Source organism: Heliconius melpomene, chromosome 21 (genome assembly GCF_056956725.1).
Source record: "Heliconius melpomene rosina isolate 202511_hmr_F chromosome 21, ASM5695672v1, whole genome shotgun sequence".
NCBI classification, from domain to species: Eukaryota; Metazoa; Arthropoda; class Insecta; order Lepidoptera; family Nymphalidae; genus Heliconius; species Heliconius melpomene.
Window position 1 is genome coordinate 14,358,881 of NC_140409.1, and position 21,767 is coordinate 14,380,647.

The 21,767-nt window shown below is 35.8% G+C and overlaps 1 protein-coding gene and 1 long non-coding RNA gene across 3 annotated transcripts in view; both read left to right on the forward strand.

Moving 5' to 3' along the window:
- Positions 1-18,109, forward strand: part of LOC146527379 (uncharacterized) — a 76,953-nt gene extending 58,844 nt beyond the window's left edge. Inside the window, exon 2 of the long non-coding RNA XR_014879279.1 lies at positions 16,482-18,109. This is a non-coding gene — a long non-coding RNA (uncharacterized LOC146527379). The remainder of the gene's footprint in view (positions 1-16,481) is intronic.
- Positions 1-18,109, forward strand: part of Best2 (bestrophin 2) — a 49,770-nt gene extending 31,661 nt beyond the window's left edge. The window contains exons 4-12 of one of the 2 annotated variants that reach the window (XM_085206068.1): positions 8,044-8,173; positions 9,084-9,322; positions 9,677-9,805; positions 10,123-10,230; positions 12,459-12,689; positions 13,481-13,739; positions 14,397-14,699; positions 15,683-15,895; positions 17,805-18,109. In XM_085206068.1, the coding sequence (XP_085062194.1) occupies positions 8,044-8,173; positions 9,084-9,322; positions 9,677-9,805; positions 10,123-10,230; positions 12,459-12,689; positions 13,481-13,739; positions 14,397-14,699; positions 15,683-15,882 (1,599 nt within the window). In that variant the 3' untranslated portion in view covers positions 15,883-15,895; positions 17,805-18,109. Of the gene's footprint in view, positions 1-8,043; positions 8,174-9,083; positions 9,323-9,676; positions 9,806-10,122; positions 10,231-12,458; positions 12,690-13,480; positions 13,740-14,396; positions 14,700-15,682 lie in introns of both variants that reach the window. The other variant, XM_085206069.1, reaches the window with a different exon arrangement.
- Positions 18,110-21,767: the final 3,658 nt, after the last annotated feature.

The following is a 21,767-nucleotide window of genomic DNA, read 5'->3' on the forward strand; positions in this document are numbered from 1 at the left end:
GCTTACAATTGCACGCTTGTGCCCCGCGCCACGACAGCCTCAAAAATGTATTGTGCGCACATAATAATATAATTACGTATATAATTAGTACTATCAAAGATTATATTACGGAAATTCACATTAATTAAGGTTAGAGTTAAAAATCTTAATTAATCAAATGAAGGTCTAAAATTTTAATTAGAATCATATGTACAATAACTGCGCTACCATACATATGAATATCTATACCGAGGCCATGCTTCATGCTTTACCACGCATACAGCAGAGGGTACTTGGGAACCTTGTGTAGGATACACCGTTCTCCGTTCCTCACTTTCGAATGATACGCTAGCTGCCCTACGCCACGACCGCTTCAATCATTTTCATATCCCTGTACACTATATGCACGCAATGTGTCGAACATTTAGTGGAAACGGGAGACGGAGTTTCTTAGCACTATGTTACTTTTGCCTGCTGATCCCTACTCAACAATTAATAATTAAGATTAACAATTAGGTATATTTAAGTTATATCCATTATCCTAATATGAAAAATACAAATCACGGCGTTGAGTTCCGCCAATCAACAAGCAAAAAAATCTATATATATAAATATATAACATGAGTAACAATGAAAAAATAAAATGAAACAGGATCACAATTCTAAATAATTTGATATAAACACACTTTTACTAAGCCAAATGGCTCTACGTCATACGATAAGGTACTGTGAAAAGGATTCGACACGGTTACCTCACGTTAACTGGAAAAGAATCTTATTTTTTAGGCTATAAAGTAGAAGTTTGAGTGATTTTTAAACCAGATGTTGGTTGCGAGTTTTTGTTTCATCGCAGAAACTATTACAAAATGATGAACAATACTGGATTGTTATTTAGTCAATTAACTCGATTGCAGTATAAAAACGATTTAATCATATATTTTTATATATATTAAGATATAGCATACGTATATGGAAATAAATTTGATGAATAATTTAATAAGAAATAATAATGTTTGTATTGAAAATACAGAAGAACATATTTATATACGTTAGACTGTATACGTTTGTAGTTTCAATTCCACTCGAGGAATGAAATAATAAGACAAAACGCGGATTTAAATTCCGCTTATCAACACGCAACATTGGCGGAAAGTTGACAACGGAGAGTTGTGACGCTATCTTGCCTCTGGCGGGAGGCCGGCCAAAGTAGACATTTAGCATTCCAAAGAGTTTGAATAGGTTTTATTAGAACAGTCTTCAATCAATACATTTCTAGTAGGTATTTAAAGGTTGGCAGAGGGAACCTGAGTTCCTAGTATTAAGATAATCCGTTGATCATAAACGCACTTGCTCCCCACTTTCTGCGGAATTCTTGAGGAATTGCGTGTTGAGCGGCGGACCTAAACGTCCCACTTTATCCCGTTAGTAGAGGGAGTAAATGAAAATATCAAATTCGCATTGCTCATACCCTCGAGTAGGAAATCGAGCCTCAACCGTCGCGTTTACAATCAAACGAAAAAGACCAAGCTAGAAATCTATTATTAGGTTTAATAATGAAACATAATAATAATAGAGAAATCCTAGTATAACATTTTCCAAAAAAAATTCATTAGCCATGCAATTTTCAGTGAACTTCAAATGCATTCCTGGGAAGCGTTTATTATCTGTTCGGAGAACTGCTATCAACCATTTAAATTACACTTTGTAACTCGATAAGTTATAGTGGCGTGTTTCGACGTGATGGTTGCTAGTTCAATTCCTATTTGAGGGGAAATTGTTAGGGTTCCGTACTTTTAAAGATTGATCGGCTCGTTGTCTGTGTGTCCATCTGTCTGTAAATACCATTTTTTTCTTATGATGTATAAAACTGAAAATAATATGATATAATCAAGTCGTATATACTTCCAAAATCAGAATCGAGATATCGAAGATAAATCGCGGTGTTGAGTTCCGTCACTCACTCAACACGCAATGTCTTCAAAATGACGCGGAGACCGGTGAACTCTGAAAAAAACATGCAATAAAAGGCGTGGGCTCTATTTTAGCATTTTGATGACGTTACTTGTAATTATTTCCTTTCTCTTTTAAACGCTCCCAGGTTCATATTTCTTAAAATTTTTCATTGAAAACGAAAGTGTACGTAACTGAGACGTAATCTCATAAATATTTGAACTGTACGTACGTACCTACACGCGTACACGCGAGTATGTAGATAGTGTCTGTGTGTGCGATTGTTGTAAGTTCGATTCCCAACTGTAATTTCGAGGCGACAATTTTAAATTATTTTTCAGCGCTAAGCAATAAGTGGAAAATTTTATTGATTCAGCACTTATTCTCATCGATACATATTAATTAGAAACTACTACATACACGCTTAATTATTTGTTTTTTAAGTGTTTGCATTCAAAGGTACATAGCTGCTTAAGCTTCACGGTGTATCCCGCATAAAGCGATATAGGCAGAAGAAATCTAGTATTATGACATTCTACTGTCAACTGTCTATATCGCTTAAAATTTTCGAGATATTACGTGGCGAAACTCAACGCCGCGCTTTAAAAAAATCATACCTCACTAAGTTACTCGTACTTACATAGTTAGTAAAAATATTTCGGTTTATAAACACCTCGACTGTGATTCTCCACGCCGAGTGATCTCACGGCGTGGCTGATTTCAAAGTTTTCCTCTTATTCATTATAACAAAGTATGTTTCCAATGTTATATAAGTGCCTATTATTGTTCTTGGTCCCTTCTTGGTGCCAAAAGGAAACATTATAGTTAACTTATTTATAACTGACGTATAGTATAATAAATAATATTAAAGTATTTTATGTATTTATTGGGTTATTTTTAGTTTCAAGGTTTTCCTGTATAGCAAAATTTTCAAGACGTTGCTTGATGGGTGGCAAAACTCGACGTGTTTGACTACCGGGAAATAAGAATAATTTAAATATAATCATTGCCTCGATTTGAAATCGAACTCGCAACCACTGAGTGTACAGTTTCGCTCTCTCACTACGTCGCCATGTTGAGTGATGTTAGGTAGTGAGTTCAAATTTCATTTACGCGGTGTGAACACCTTCTCTGTTTAGATTCTATATCTATTATACGTACAAAATCTTTTAAAGATTACAGATATACGTTACGTATTTTAGTTTTCATATACTTAGTCACTGAGTTAAATTGAGTTTCGTTGCATACTCGCAGGTAGTATTTATATTAATCTTCATATTATTTCTTTTTTAGTTTTACGCTGTATCCTACATGTAGCAGGGTACCCAGAGAATATACAGAGAACCCAGTGTTAATACACTCCGAACCTCACTATATATAACACATAAAAAATAATTATATAATATGTCAGATATAGAGACCGTCGTAGCGCAGCAACACAGTGTGTGTAAAAGCGGCGGTTGTGGGTTTAATTCCTCACTCTGATAACGAGTTGACTTCCGCTACTCTACTGAACTATTAATTCACTAGGTTCCCTCTGCCCAATCTGCTATGTGTGGGATCCAGCGTGAAGCTAAAAATAAATATATACTTATTAACACATGAGGCGGCTAAAGGGTACTTATAGCTACATAGCTACTCAGACAGAGGAGAACAAAGAGAACGGAGCTACGGTCGCCAAACGCTACGGTCTCTACATACCTCTTTCGCCTCGTCCACTGTCATCAACCTCTTGCTACTCATGATTCTTAGGTGACCTTCCTCCAGTATCTTTAATACTGTATTTTCGAAGGTCAACGGAGGTCTCACCCTACAACTCTTACCGCTCACTTTTCCATCAAAATTATTTTTTGGCATTCTTTCATCACTTATTCGTTGGACGTGCCCAAACCAGCTGAGCACGTTCTTCTTCATTCTGACCGTGACACTTGGGGGTCCAAGATGGAAGGCTTGTTCGCGGCGACCCCTGCCAGCCCTTACGAGAGCTGAAACGATCCATCTGCCACGTGCACCTCGAGAAAGCGCAACATATATTTTTGGATTCAAATGTCACCTTTCAATTATCAAAATCTTAATCAGATTGGGTTCTTCCATTTTCCATTCCCCACTTTTCGAGCAATTCTGGAGGCATTTCGTGGTGAATGGCTTTGGCGTGGCTTTTCTCCAACAGCAGAACGAAGAAATGAAAATATTAATTAAATATTTCATTTTATCGAGTGGGAATCGAACCCAGAACGGGTCGAGCCGGGTTTACAGTCATACATTTGTGCCCCTGCGCTACGACTGCTATAGGAAGCCGAGTGCCGTGGAAACTAATATTACTTTCAATGACTTAGCGTAACCTAATGCTGCGAAGCTACTATTATTATATTACAGATTACCTACAAGCTAATAACTGACACGGTAAATCGTCATTTAAATACAACAATATAAACATTTTGTACGTACATTTGAACCGACTACCGTCACGCTTTCTTGAATTACAACTATATTTATTTCTTCTTCTCTTTAGGCAGAGGGTAGGTTACCCAGTATTGAGACACTACGTTCCGATTAAGACACTTCCGTTCCGCAGCATTGCGTGTTGAATGGCAAACACAACACCGCGTTTGAACCCGAACATGCAAAGCCCCCTACTATCTAGTTAATAGTCCAATGTCCTTGTAAATCCAATATGGCGGCCGCAATAAAATGGCAGATTAAATTATGAATATTATCGCATTCAACCTTTTTAATAGCCTCCTAATATGGGAAAGACTAATAAAAATATTTGAAACATATTACTTTTTTTAAATTAACGGTATATCTTTCACGCAGTACGGCAGGCAGAAGGAACTTAGTGTTAAGTAAGACACGTGGGCACATGGCGTGTGACTGTAAGCGACAGGTTGTGGCAAAGCGCAGCGTTGAGTTGCGCCACTTGACACGCTATGCTTCCAGAAGTCAGCGGAAAATATGGAACGGAGTGTCTTACCACTAACTTCTCTTTAAAACTTTACGTTTTTAAGAAAATATCTTTTTAAAAACGCGAAAATATCGTTTTTTATGTATCATTACGTAGAAGTAGGTAGGTGGTTCTATTAAACGTTAGACCTACCTTACCTAGTTCAACATATTTAATAATATGTTGCAAGTCCCATCCCATCGTCAGTAACTGACGATTGAGGTTGTAGGGCGGCGGGACGACGTCTGATTGGAATTGCGATGGTTATGGATTTGACGGTATTAGTTTCAAAGTTATTAAAAATAAACCAAGACTATCGAACTGACAACCATCGCATTCACAATCAAAGGCAATAAAAATAATAAATACGTATAATATAATGATATTTCTTCAAATTTATATAACATATTGTTTATATACGGTAAGTAATAAATATGTATTATAATGGAGAAATCATTAATTTTATGTGATTTATCCTCGTTGTGTATTCGTTGTGTAACAAGTTGGCTCCACCAAGTACCAATAGGTATCTATTTGATGAAACGCCATATGCGCGGTAATATAGTAACGCAGTCAACAATGATGGGGAGTGTTCGTTTTATTGTTATAGAATAGTGGAATATACTAGTGTATATATATATTATTCTTTTGCCTTAAAAATAACGGCGGAGAGCGAGTGGGACTCCCGCGCGGACTGTTCCGTACAGTTATCTATTAAAAACTAGCAAAAAGATCACTTTTGGTTTACTGTACTTTTACACGTTTCTTAATGTTTGTTTGTCTGTTCATAGTGCCTGGTGACAGATGGACGAATTAGTCTTAGCAACAGTCCCGTTTTACCCTTTGGGTACAGAACTCTTATAAGATTATTTTGTTGTCTGTCTTTTTCTCAAGGACGCATTGGACATAGCGCACCGAACTTAATATCAAATATTCAATACAATGTCTTAAAGCAAAGCAAATAAATGTTTCTAAATCGACACAACAAAAGTACAAACAAATACGCCGCATACTTAAACTACTTATAAATCAAACTAATCTAAAAACAACTTATTACAAAAATATATTTGCAGTTTATTTCATACAAAATGAGTACATTCACCCGCAAATTTATGTTTGTCTTAAGTCCCGTTGACATAAGATTGGTACAGGACCCCCAATGTGCGAATCCAACTCACACTGTACCGGCTTTTCTATCTTTTAAAGTTGAATTTCACAATCTATAAAAAATATTTGTAATAGCAATACAGTGGCTAAAGTACCAAAACACAAGTGGGTTTGACTATGAAATGTTAAATACTGAAACGAATATCGTGTTTTAAAAAATAAATATGTATTTAGAATTTAGAATATATGAAATTGTGTTAAGAGAAATCTTTTTTTAAATTTATTTTACCGTCACGTTGCATCCCGCACGGAGCAGAGTACGCAGGGGGGAACTGGGAACCTAGTTTTGGGACACTTCCTTTCCATTAAGACACTTCCACTTACCGCCTAATTCCGGGATGAGTGATGGATTTCAACGCCGTGGTTTGCCTCGTTACCAGGGTGAGGAAAAGAATATATTAAATATTTCATTTTCTCGAGTAGGAATCGAATCCACAACCTGTCGTGTTACAGTCGCACGTATGTGCCCCTGCGCCCCGATTGGCCTGGCCTGGCATCTAATATCTTTACAATGACAAAAAAAATATTTTTATTTATTTATATTTAATAAACTTCACGCATTATCCCTTTCACTACTTTCCGCCCTTTCGAGACATTGATCTCCTAGATACGCCCAAAACCCACGCACCGTTATTTTCTCGAGACATGGCGTATTGAGTGGCGTAACTCAACGCCACGCTTTACCTACCAGAGCAGGGTAAATAACCATAAACTAATGCTGACATCGTTTGAAACTGTGAAATATTTTAAAAATCATGCAAATACACATAATTAATAAATTTTAGTAGCGTCAATATAAATAGTAATAATCTATTCGTATGGCGTAATGTGACAATATTTATACATTATTAACATCTCCATTTTTGCTTACGATATTACTTTGCAGTAAACAGAGTATGCCATAGTCAAGTACCTATTTACTTTATATGGGATAGGGTCGGAGCGCTCATAGGAGCGCGAACGCGGTGTGACTATAATTAAATGTAGATTATCTCATCAAGAAAGAAAGCGCTCGAAAATTAGGCGGTGCTGGGAGTGTTTTGATGAAATATTTACATTTCAATAAGTGCTTAACACTTCACTAATGTCTCTCTGCTCTTACTAGTATGTGTGCAAAGTTGTTAGTGCTTATTAATCGGTACGGAACCCTTGGTGAGTGAGATCGACTTGCACCTGTCCATTTTCAGGGTGCCGTGCCTGAAAAGGACAATATGGAACCTTTGAATCATTCACCCTGTCCATCTGTCAAGACTATTTATCTCGAGATCGCGTGGAGGTTAATTAATATGCATCGATATTCCTGCATTTCGTATGAAATTTGCTGCGTGATCAAAACCTGTAGGAGACTTCCCGTGAACCTACAGTTATGAAATTTGGCACTTAATTTCAAAGAAAATGAGGATATATGCCCGCAACTTAACTTAACTTGTCAACTTTTATAAGTCGTACTTCCCGTTGACCTACAATCCTGAAATTGATACTCTTACTCTTACCAGCTTTTATTTTTCTATATCTATACAATATACGTAATAATTTAATTTACTGAACCCGTTATCTATCTTCTTCTTATATAAAATCGAAAGGTCACTCACTCATCACAAAATTTCCGAAACTACATGTGCTAAGAATCTCAAATTTTGCATAGGAGTTACTTATAGGACGTAGGTGCTCGCTAAGACGGAAACTTGCAATATTCGACTTCTAAGGGGTTGTTTTTGGGGTTGAAAGTTTGTATGAAACTTCGTTACTACAAATGCTAGGGGTCTCAAATTTTGCATGGTCGTCATTTATAGGACGTAGGTACTCATGGAGACAGAAATTAATAATATAGTAGTTCACACAGGCGAAGCCGCGCGCGGGTCGCTAGTATCTTATAAAACATTCTCTTGCGTAAACAGCTTGCGTTCTTCTTCTTATACTATTAAGACATTTCATCAACTTGCTAGCGATTCACTATACGAATACAAACTTGTATTACAACTTCCACTGTTCTTTGGTTCCAGGACGAGACGGGGAGACTCATGAGGCGCAACATAGTGAGGTACGCGATATTAGCCTACGTCATCACGTTGCAGAGGGTGTCATTGCGGGTGAAGAGGAGGTTCCCAACATGGCAGCATGTTGTTGACTCTGGTGAGAAGGAACACTTATTACTAATTTCTTATTACTACTTAACACTATTCTCCTTCTGCTATATGCAGAAAAAATAAAAAAATTGTAATTTCTTACTTTTGGAGCAACAGAATGTACGGCATACATTCTTAGTCTCATTACAAAGTAATACAGCTATTTTAAATGCGTTTATCCCCTAGTCGAATTTGAATTGACTTCACCTGAAACATGTGACCTATAAATAAATATTTTATAGGTAATAGTAGTTACATGAATATCTACGATGATATTAAAACTCCTCAATAAGTTTTAAAAAAATTGTCAAAACAATGTTAATTAATAAAAAAAATAAAGTTGATTAATAAAGGTTCAGGGATTAAAGCTAGAAATGTGTTGTTCTTCGTGGGCTTCGTGGAGCTGTACAGCGGTACTGATCGATTCACCCTCGGAGGATACAATTATTTTCATTTCCTCGCTCTGGTATAAAGACTAATCTGGCAGTTGAGTTCTGTATGAAAAGTTGAACCTTCCGTGAAGATGAAAAAAATGTGTAGAATTAAAATATTATTATTTGTTGATTTTATTTTGAAAAGAACAACTTTTAAGTTTCTTGTCGGCTCTTGTCTGCTGAACTACCTTTAGAGCCGGTGGTAACGACAGGTTCATTCTACGAACAAAAGCGTTAACAAAAGTTTATTTAAATAAAAAATATTGTAAAGTTGACTTTCCCGACACTGAACTCTACTCTAACTCTACAAAAATAACAGTATAATCACATGGTAGATCCATTCTACTTCCATGGAAATCTAATAAAAAATGTTATATTTTTCCATAATGTATTATTTTTTTTTTAATTCCATATTAGTCACATTTTTAAAGGAAGATTTCCCGAATCAAATCCCGCTAAAACAATAATACCACAATGTTCCAGGTTTAATGTTAGAGAGTGAGAGGAAGGTGTTCGAGAAAATGGACGGGAAAAGTCCAATGTCGAAATACTGGATGCCCCTGGTGTGGGCTACGAATATTATAAATAGGGCTCGAAAAGAAGGGCTCATCACTAGCGACCATATAGTCCAGACGTTGCTGGTCGAGCTATCGGATATAAGGCGGAGGTTGGGAGCTCTTATAGGGTACGATACCGTGTGCGTGCCACTTGTTTATACTCAGGTTAGTTACAATTCTGCGTTACTTTTATAGGATATATTTGTTATTGGCCATATTAGACCAGTGTCAAGTCACGTCAGCCAAGTTAATACCGAGTTGCGCCACTACGGCTTCTATATCTAAAATGCGTGGGATTATAAAAATTGAATTGAATGATGGATAGAATTGTGCAATGACCGCTCAAGGGAAAATGTATATAATTTTTAAAATATTTTAATTATTTCCTCGCTCTGGTCTCTCTCGAAAATTGTGCGGAAAGTAAAGAACGCTGGGTTCTTCCGCTCTACCCAGCAAAGGGCACCACTCCACATAAGTGTAATTTTAATTCTTTATAAAACCCCCTTTCCCTTTCCCCAGGTAGTAACACTAGCTCTGTACACCTATTTCGTGGCCGCGCTGATGGGCAGGCAGCTGGTGCCCCCCGCACCGGGCAGCACGTCCAAGTACGAACCAGATGTGTACTTCCCTTTGTTCACCGCTTTACAGGTAGGATAACTTCTGTTTCTTTATCTTAATTTTTTTAAGTTCATTGAATTGTTTTTTGTTTGAATATGTTATTAATTAGATACAGCCTCTGACTGTAAACGCGACGGTTGTGGGTTCGATTCCCACTCGAGTGAATGACTTTGTATAACTCTGTATTAACCTACGATTATATGTAAACTTATATTAAAAAGCTAATGAGTTTGTAAAAATATAATTAATTAATTATATTATATAGTATATTTATTGGAGGAAGCATTCTGAGTGCGAGTAACTCCTATATAGGTATTTATAAAGCATGGTTATAATTGTTGTTTAAGTTTTGCTTCTACGTGGGGTGGTTGAAAGTGGCGGAGGTACTCATCAATCCCTTTGGCGAGGACGATGATGATATAGAACTGAATTGGCTTATTGACAGACATATAAAGGTAATTCTGAATATGCTATTAGATTCTTAAGCTTGTGACGTGACGATTGTGGCAAACGCACAATCCACCGAAGGAATAAATTTAATTCGTTTTCTACGGTCTGGTAGGAAGACAAAGCGCGGTGTTGAACTCCGCCATTCAACACGCAGCGTCTCGGATATTGGGCGGTGCGTGGGTTACAGGATGTCCTTATATTAGGTCCTTATCCCTTTGCGTACCCTGCTATATGCAGAATATTCAGTAATGGACAATCTGTAACTTTGAAGTCAAATAAGGCCAATTTATTTTATTTATTTATTTATTTATAACAAAGTACATTAAAATTAATTATTCTTCGCGGTCTTAAGCCCGTAAATAAATATATAAATAGTATAGTATAGTAATAAATATAGTAGTATATAGTAATAAATGCAATAAAATGGCAGATTACATATTATTTTGGTATTTGGTAAATAGGTATTTTGTTTTATACTTTCTATTTATTTATTTATTTATTTATATATATAATATAAGGTACTTAGTATGTGTCTATGTGAGTATGTACTATGTGTAATATACATACATATTTATGTAAGGCAAGTACACCCCGTACTTGCCTTACCGATTAGAGTCCTCCAGCAGGCCCCCTTCTGCACATTTCATCTTTATCTACAATTGTCTTTTGTTTTCTTTTCCTCTGTTGAGTGGTAAGGTAAGGCAACGCGCAACTTCTCGAAAATGGGGCAATGCGCGATGGCGAATCAGTGTCTTATCACTAGTCTCTCTTTACCTGCTAGGTTTTGTGTCAATATTAATATCAATACAGAGGGTTTAATTTGTATAAAGATTTCTTATAATATAAAAATAACTTTAAGTTTTGAGTCGCTATTATCTATAATATTATATATATTACGAACGACAAAGACCTCTTTACATTGCTTACATAGATTACAAGAAAGCATTCGACACCGTTTCACATTCAAGCATATGGAAAGCACTAGAAGAACAAGGAGTAGAAAATCAATACATTCAAATAATCAAAAATATATACAACATCAATAGAGGCAGAGTGAAACTAGGAACAACTGGACCATCTTTCCCTATAAAAAGAGGCGTCAGACAGGGAGACCCTCTATCACCGACAATATTTATTGCTGTTTTGGAGTCAATAATGAGAAAATTAAATTGGCAAACAAAAGGACTAAACATTAACGGTAATTACTTAAGCCATCTTCGTTTTGCAGATGATTTGGTACTCCTGTCGGAATCGGGCACACAACTACGCCAAATGATACTATTATTAAACACAGCAAGTAAAGAAGTTGGACTGGAAATTAACTTATCCAAAACAATGCTCATGACCAATAGTACAGAGGTAACCATACATGTGGACAACGAGGAACTCCAATACACAGATAAGTACATTTATCTAGGCAAACAAATTGGTTTTGACAGAAGGAACAAGGAGTGGGAAATAGAAAGACGCACACAAAGCACCTGGAACAAATACTGGAGTATGAAAGAAATTTTTAAAAGCAAGCTGCCAGTTATGATAAAAACGAAAACGATGTCTTCTAGTCTTCTACCGTGCCTTACATACGCATGTCAGACTTGGAAGTATACCAATAAAATCAAAAACAAAATCATTACCTGCCAGCGTGGTCTTGAGCGCAGTATGTTAAATATCCGCAGACGTCAAAAAGTTCGGCACACAAAAATCAAAAACATCCTAAAGTCCACAGATGCACTAGTCCACGCACGAACACTAAAGTGGAGGTGGGCGGGGCATGTAGCACGAGTACAAGACGATAGATGGACTAAAAGAATAACCACATGGAGAGGTCCAAGAGGTAAAAGACGGATAGGGAGACCTCACGCGAAATGGCAGGACGATATAATTGGAATAGCTGGCTCAAACTGGATTCAAGTTGCTCAGGACAGACAGTCATGGTCTCTTTTGGAGGAGGCCTTCACCCAAAGAGGGGTTCTTGCAGATTAATAGTATCTTAATTTACAAATAAACACATATATGCGTGTAGATATTTATCTCATATTAATTAATATTAAATGTAACACTAGAACCATTAACACTATGTCATAATAATTAAAAATAAATATTAAATATCATAGAATAGAAATATAACACCTGCACATTAATGTACTTATTATGTATGCAAGAAACAATAAAGGCTTTTTTATTTTTTTATTTTTTTATTTATTTTATTATCTATAAACAATTTTATTCTTAGGCAGCTTACATGATAGTTGACGAGATGCACGAAGAACATCCAGAGCTGCTCAAAGACCAGTATTGGGAGGAAGTGGTACCAAAGGACCTTCCATACACCGTCGCTTCCGAGCACTATAGGAGGCACGAGCCGCCGTGTTCCGCCGACCAGTACAAAGTGAAAGCTGAGGACGCGGTTTACGCTAATGTCCAAACTCCGAGGAAGAGTCATGATGAAACTTATGCAGATTACGTGAGTTTTTTTTCATTGTTTTTGAGTACTCTTGTGTACTTTAGGGTAGGTAAGTGTTGGTAACTTTGGATGCTAGATGAAGTAACCGGAACCTTATTTGATTTTCTATCTACCTGTTCACCTTGTTCGCCTGTGTGATCAAATTGAAATAGCTAAGAGTTATGACATATTGTCAGGTGCGGAAAATAACTCTAACCTCTACAAAGGGTTACGTCGAAACTTTTATCATGTTGTAATATAACCATGATAGTCTTTCCAACAAACAAACAAAAACTTAAACCTTATAGTATTATTAGTATAAATAAACAATAATTAGTAATAACTACATTTTACGGCAGGGTCACAAGCAAGTGGCTATACGCGACGTTTGTAGGTTCGATTACCACTCGGAGGAATTAATATTTTCATTTCTTCGCTCTGGTAACAAGCCAAAACGCGGCGTTGAGTTCCGCCACTCAATACGCAATGCCTCAAAAATTTGGCGGAAAGTTTGGAACGGAGTGTTTTAACATTAGGTTTTCTCGGCCTACCCTGCTATATGCGACATACATAGTGAAGCTGACTTATTTAGATTTTCGAAAAACTTTAGTTTCACAACATCTTATACAATAGTTCTTTCGTCGTACTTTGGTAAAAACAGCGTTAAGTTATGAACATTTTGTTTGTTAAACTGTTTTCCTGAACTGAATCCATATGATCTAATCCAAAGCTAGTATTTAAGTAACAATTAAATCTAAAGTTAATACTAATATAGTTTATAGAAAAAAAAAAGTAACTTACATCGATTACAGGAAAGTGTGGACACACCGCTAGTGGAGAGACGCAAGAATTGGTTTCAAAGGCAAATCTCGCGTATGGGGTCGGTCAGATCTGCCTCCACCGCGTACTCCTCGGGGGGCTTCTTCGGGAGGAACCGTCACAACTCGGTAGTGTACTCAAGTCCCGAGGCGGGACAGCCGGTCACATCGCCACCGTATAAAATGTCCTTGTATGATAGACTTGTGGGAAGAAAGTCGGGGAGAGGACAACATAGACAGAATTCTAAACATGGTTAGTGTACAGTTATATAGTTATTAAGTTTTATTTTAATCTTGCATATATCACAGCCTATATTCATATAGTGGGTTCGATCTGTGCGGCGTTAAGTTCGTCCACTCTACATGCAATGTCCAGACTTCGTGTGGAAAGCGAAGAGTCTTAACACTACGTTATTTCTGCTTATCCTGTTATAAGTGAGTGGTGTTGAAAAAAAAATGCGCACAAATTTGACTCTTAAAAATATTTCATTGAACACGTGTTTCAACCCCTAAGGGTGCAAATAAGCAGGCGAAGCTGCGCGCGTCAGCAATAAAATTATTTTTGATTAAATGGTATCTACAAGGGTTGATCTTTATTTGAGAGAAATTTGTATTTTTAATAGATGTGTAACTTATATAATTTTAAATATAGATTTTATGTTTTCCTCAAAAACAACCGATACTTAATTTTTTATTGTACCACTAATAATAATATACTTAATATAACTTTATTTATCACCATTTACATTTTCTAAAACACATGGTAACTTAAAACTTAACTATATATTTCGTACAATGATAGTGGATGCCACTGTTCCGTACTACGAGACCTGTATTACGAATGATTTTGTGTTTCTCTTAATGTCTAAGAAAATACTTAAATATAACTAATAACACTTAAAAATAACAGGTAACCAAAAAACTAACGGTTCCATACCAACAACGTTACGGAACCGCCCACGCATACCCACACCGGACGTCACTAAAGAGGTTATGGATAGGGAGAATCGCATAGCCATGAGGACTTGGGGACCCCAGGATATGGGTGTGATCATGCACCAGGCCTACCAGAACGAAGTCCCGGTCCTCGGTGCCTTGGTCCTGTCTCCGATCCAAGAGTTGGATAGTGGTTCTGTGAATAATACGTTACACGCGGGGCAGCCGGGTACTACGGCGCTGGCTCAAGCTGTCTTAAGTCCAGGGTTAGGGCAAGGTTGGTAATTTTTGTTTTTTTTAAGAAAAAGTACTGGAATTGAAAGTTTTATCTCAATTTATTTTTTCACCTTTGAGCGGGAAGTCAAAATAATTTTATATAAGTATAAACTTCTTGGCGCAGTGGTACCACTGCGTGCGACTGTAAATTCGATGGGTTCGATTCCCACTCGGGGGAGTGAAATATCATTTCCTCGCTCTGGTAACGAGGCACTGTTGATTTCCGCCATTATTGAACGCGGGCTTTTAAATACGCACTCAAAAATACAGTGAAAAGTGGGGTACAGAGCGTTTTAACATTTTTTATCTCGGCGGGTAAGAGCGTGAAATTAAAAAAAAAACGGATACATGATACATGAAGAGAAGTGGGGTCGAATCTACCACCATCGCGTTCACAGTCGTACGCTGTGCCGTGCTGTGCTGTGCTTGAATATATTTTTTGTACCTGTTTTTGAGTTTATTGTTTGTTATATATTATTATGTATCATATATTAATTATATACTATGTTTTACTCAAATTGACATCGGCCCTGTGGCGCAACGGATAACGCGTCTGACTACGGATCAGAAGATTCCAGGGTCGTTTGAAAAATATTTTATAAAAACATTCAAATTTTACCACCCTTTTATATTGCCATATTTTATAAGCATTTAATTCTTTTTAGTTTTTGACTTTTAATTTAGATGTTTTTTCGAAATATTTCAAGTAGCGTAGTATCTATGAAAGAGAATATTACACTATTTGAACAATACAATGAAATTATACAGTAAAGTATATAAGAAAATTGCCTGTTACGACGCTAGACTTGCTCTACTAGCAATTGCACTCAGGGAGACCCATTATTATTTAACTGACATTAAATTAATACAAATTACAAAGAAGGCAGACAGGTGGATAGGTGGAAAATAGGTAGCGCTTTAAGGAAGAACGTAAAACTGCAAAAAAATATGTCAATTTTCTTTTTCTATAACATTTTTCCTTAGGTATGTTAGCCACAACGCCGGTAGTGACCCCGGTGACGCTGTCACCTATAGTGTCTCAACTCACTCTCTCCGCTCCTACCACGCCTACCACGCCTGTCGACAGGAAGGCAACAGTCACTGAAATACCATCCGATACTGAAACAGGGACACCACCAGAATTCACAAGAAAAAATTCCAAACGCGGCGAAGTGTACGTCTAATTGCTAAATCTAGGTAACTCTACTATCCTACTTGAATACTTATCGAGTATCGACCTTAGTTACCACTACCACGTTTATCATAGGGATATGGGACTTGTTATTAATACTGATTGACGTCTCTGGCTGTTTAATGAATCACTTCATTTGGAGTATCGGGCTGCCTAACATATATTTTATGTTGACTGACCAAGTGACTTTCTCTACAGTTTTTTCACATTTTGCGGTCATTTTGGTGACGGAACGGACCAAGCATTTTCTCTTTTCAGTCCAAAGAATTTTTTATATAAATACTAGCGGACGCGCGCAGCTTTGCCTGCTTATTTGTACCCTTATGAGGTGAATTATAATAAACCATAAAACACGTGTTCAATGAAATATTTTTAATTCTAAATTACAAATTGTATAAAAAATCGGTAGCGATTTAAAGATTTTTCCATACAAACTTTCAAACCTTTATTTGCACCCTTAGGGGGTGAATTCTAGAAAACCATGTAACATGTATTCAATTAATTACTTTTAAGAGTCTGAATTTCAAATTTTATAAAAATTGGTGCCTATTTAAAAAAAAACTATACAAACTTTCAACTTTGCACCCTTAGGGGGAGAATTCTAGAAAACGATGAAACACAAATTTTCAAATTTTGTAATAATCGGTGCCGGTTTAATTTTTTTCCTTACAATCTTTCAACCCCTATTTCACCTTTAGGGTTAAAATTTTTCAATACCCTTCTTAGTGGATGTTCAGATTACGAAAAAAATAAACATGTCCAAATTTCATATTTCTATGGCGCACAGCGGTTACGGCTGTGCGCGCGTCTTACCTCAGTCAGTGAGGACAAGTCCTTTTATATATATAGATAATGCAAGTAACGTTACTTACTCGGTAACGTTAAGTTACCTTTTTAATGATAAAGACGCACAAAAATTTTTGAGTCATATTAATTTCTTTATTCATATCAAAATATTAAATTAAAGACAACATTATTTTACTGTGAATATCTGTTTGTTTCATATAGAACCACAAACGTCACGCACTCGCTAGCGAGTGCAGGTGTAGGTTCGATACTCAAACTGAATCTCTGCATGTTTTGTACTATTTCATTAAGTTACCTTTGTATTGTATCGGAAATAACAAAAATAGTTAAACTTATTTCTCTATTTTATCCCTTTCTGTAAAGATCGCTTGAGTGATATATTTTTATTAATATTATTATATACTTATTTTATTTTATATTGCCAAATATGATGGAAAATAGGCAGTGATTTATTATATATAGAAATAATTGCAACAAGTCTTTGGAATATTATACCTATGTCTTCGAAATGACTACCTCTGACCTTGAAGCAAGTTCTTATTTTATCAAGTTCTGACATTCATCTTTAATAGAAAGGCCTGAAAACATCTAAAACTAGATTTTTTGTTATTTTAGATCTCAAATTTGCAAATTTTTTCCCCCTTTATAAATATAGAAGTCAAAAATTCAAAAAAGCGCTCTGTCCTCTCTGGCTACCCCTGTAGGTATGAAGCTAAATAAAAAATTGTAATTATAAACAAACATTTTTTATACTTTTACAAAAACCTCATACAATTGTAAAAATACTGTCCATATAACTCCAGCTGTCAACTGGAATTTACCATAATTTATATAAAATAAGTAAATATTGTATATTTTAGACGAATTTATAAATATTAATAGATATTAAGCGTCACCATTTGTGAATTATTTCCGTCCAAAGTGGTGCTAGCGTGATTTATAATAACGGTATGACTGACGAAGAGGTATTTTTTTTATTAAGTTATAATATTTTAGTTTTGTCTTTTTTATTATCGGTATACTGATTGTAGAACTTGGAACTATAAAAAACATCAGGCTCTAAGATTTGTGTTTTGTTAAATTAAAATAAGATCCATTTATTTCCAGGATTTTCCAGATGTTTTCCAATATTTCCAGATTATTCTACGATCACTGCGTTAACTTGTGCGTAAACAAATTTGAATTTACCCCTATTAGGGCTATAAAAATATTATGAATTCTTAATGTGTAGTTCTATTTTTTATTTACTACTTTTACTTTGTTACTTGTGAAATATAAATTTTAAAATATAAAATTAATTTCTACCCTTATCTATGATTGTTTTTCGACACAGTTTACAGGTTTGAGTGTTGCCATAATCATATAAAAAAGATTATATTCTTATTTTTAATAAAATTTTAATGAAACTGAATGTGTTGTTATTTATATTATACCTAGAATTGTTGGCTTCTAAGATTTTTCCAAATAAATTTAAATAAAAAAAAGTTAAATAAAAAAAGGTTGAAAAAACATTGTTTGTTTTCTTGTTTGTCGTTTAAATATATGTTCAGTAGTTGTTTGAATATGGGAATAATAAAACTTGAAAAAAGAAAAATGATGTGAAGCTTGGAGCAGTGCCGTGGACTAGTGACCACATTTGTAGGCTTAAGGGATCCCTTTCCCTTATAACAACACTCGCTTTTCACTGCCCCAGCCCGGAGCTCCAGTTCAACTACAAGTAGATAATTATAAATAAGTTTAACCACATTTATAATTAAGATCGAACCACATCTATAATTAAGTCGAGGTTAACCAGCGGTGGAGCACGAGTAGTGCTCCGAGCCGTGGTAGAGCCTCGACCCGCGTACAACGTCCGTGCGTAGGTCCCAAAATAAAAGTAATGCAACAGGAAATAGAATAACTATACAGTGTTGCTAGTGCTTTGTAACATTCGGCCATCCTGCAAGGCCGGGCACTCGCTGCGATCATCAGCTCCAGAAAACTGCAACATAACATTTTATAGCAGTAATATTGTACTCGATGCGTCTTTCTCAACTGATATTTTCGTTAATTATTACAAAACAATGTTTATTTCTGAATTGCTACGAAACTCCTTTTTTTTATCTTGACACCATTCATTGCTATCATAAATTGAAAAGAAAAAGCATAGAATATTATTTCTTAGCGTTACGCTGTATCTCGCACATGGCATGCTTATATCTACATGTGATGTGACTTTCTTTTTTTTTATTATAATCAAATGATAGAAAAGCTGATCGCTGATTCGCTGTCTCATTAACGCAGCTAAGGCATCGTTGTTAACTCTGTTACCGGCAGCAATACGTAATGTAGAAAGGTCTACATCCATTGCGTATCTTCCATCTGAACAAACCATACTTCCCAGATATACGTACCATTTCATTAATTTGTTCTAATATAATCTTAGCATTTATGCTGATCTAGCATTCCGTCCTTTGTTCATTTGTTTCAGATACCAGAACGTTTGTTGTACTTGCATTCAGAAAATAAAATAAATATTTATTTAAATGTATATTTCTAATTCTTTGTTAGTGTCGAGGCAAAGCGCGGCGTTGAGTTCGGCCACTCAACGCCGCTCCACAAGAGTGGGGAACGGAGTGTCTGGTGTGTACAGGATACAGCGTGAAGCTGATTTTACTTATATCGTTATCCAGGTTCTCTCTGCCTAAAAAATTCTTAAAGCTACAAGGAATTAAGCTAAAAGCACGAATGAAAAAAGTAAGGGAAATTTAATCAAAATTTGTTCATCTTTTGTCCTTCTCCTTTCGTACTATGAAATTGAGCTACCTACAAATAATCGGATAGACACGAGTCTGTAGTCAACATCGTTTCGAGGCGTGTGTCCTGTCCGATCACAGACATCGTTTTTTTATGCGTACAGAATAAGGAGATGGACACTCTGTACCCCAGACACCGCGCCGCCCTATTTTTCGAGATAGTGTGTATTAAATTCGTTCCCTCCAGTTGACATTTAACCCACGATTTTCGCGTTATTACCTACTTCGTATACATTACGCAAAATAACGCAAAAGAATGCAAAAAATAAGTATAATAGAAAGAGATAAGATATACTAAGAATTCAATTCTTAATAAAATTTTCACTTGATTTTTCAATTTTTCATTTCATTCATTTTCACTTGATTTTTAAAAATGTTAACTTTCAAATACATGAAAATACCTAAAGAAATAAAAACATTATACAGAAAGTGAATAAACGACCCTGCCAGGAGTGGAGGATGAACCTGGAATCTTCTGACCCGTAGTCAGACGCGTTATCCGTTGTGCACCAGGTCCGATAGAACAATTTGTATATCTTTTCTTATTTAGATCACGTTTGATTACGCATGAGCTTTCAAAGTTTCAAATGTATACGAAGTAACAAAATTTAAATATTAAAAGCAACGAAAAGTTGAGAATGAATGATTCTCCACTTGTCGTAATCTTTAATAGTTATTAATAGTAATGGATATAGTATTCGATTAGAGTGTCAGCACCACTTTAAATAAAACCACAGTTTTAACTACTCTATAAAAGCCTAATACAAATAAAATAAATAATAAAATTATCATTGTAAAATAAAACGCCATTTGTTAAGTACGTATTTAATTTAATTAATACGTTTACTGTTCCCACAAAATCTTATTATATATGTATATGTGTATGTAGGTGTGTTTGTATGTATGTATTTATGTATGTATGTTTGTGTATATATAAATGTATGTATGTATATGTGTATATATTTGCCCATTTATATATTTTATTTAGTACTTAGATTTATTTAGTGCACCCCTCCTAATTTAATTAATGCTCTCCTCTATCCAAAGGTTGCCTGGGAGAGATTGCTGGCTTAGCAATAAGGCCGCCTATTGTGCTGTTTTTTGTATCATTATAAACACATTTGTAATTAATTATTTGGTGTGCAATAAAGAATATTTTACTTTACTTTACTTTTACTTTACTTTACGACGCACGCACACATAAACCTATCCGCAGGAACGCCGCCGCACACACTTCATTTCGAAATCAAGTCGTAGGTATTGGCCTTAAAGTCCAAAGTTGTTTAACTTTTACCCTTAGTAGTTTTTTTTTTCCCAGTTTAACGGTTGTTCGTAATAGTTTTAGAAATGGCTAAACTAGTGTTTGTTTATTTCAAGCAGAGCAGAAATAAAAAAATATGTCAATATAAAGTATTGCATATTACTACAAAATCAATATTTTATTGAATTAGCTGAAGTTTTGGCTATCAATGTACGGATATTGTCGGAGAAAATAAATAATTGTGTAGAGGAAGCGGGCGAAGCCGCGAGTGGGTGGCTAGTAGTCAATAAAGTGCATTCTGCACTACGCATGCGCAAAATCTGATTGTATACGAATCTTTCGCAATGATTCACATCGGCCCTGTTGCGTAATTGGTAACGCACCGATTGACTAATTCAGGATCCAGGTTCGAGTCCTGGCAGGGTCTGGCCACACCAATGCCACCTTTTTGTTAAAACGAACTATGATTTTCCATATTTTGTATTAACTACACTAATTGATTTTACGTTGCAACACTTATATAACCACTAGTCGTCGCCCTCGACTTTGCTTGCGTTGATTTGTTGTTGTTGTTGTGTTTCATCCTAATCTACCTATCCAAAATTCTTCCCTTTTATTCTTAGTACACTAGTGTCGCTTGTGCGTTGTCTGTCAGTCACTCAATTATATAGATTCATCTAGTATATTATATAGATTAAAATATCTTACGCGTAGGACGGAGTGTCTTAACACTAGCTTCTTTCTCCTTACCCTGCTTTTGAAATTATTTTATTCGCAATGAGCATCATCTAGTCAACATGAGGGATGTTCTGAAGTATCACAACGCCGCTGCCTGAATCCCCTAGAACTATTAATGATCTGGAATCTAGTTCACACGTGACCTAGACACTAGAATGCGCTGCTACTTTAACTGTTTACGTCTATGAGTACACGCATAGTGTATTAAACTCTGTGTTCTAAAAGCCGGCCGGCCCTATAAAACAGTTTGAGGCTCGTGCGAAACTCGCCGAGGCC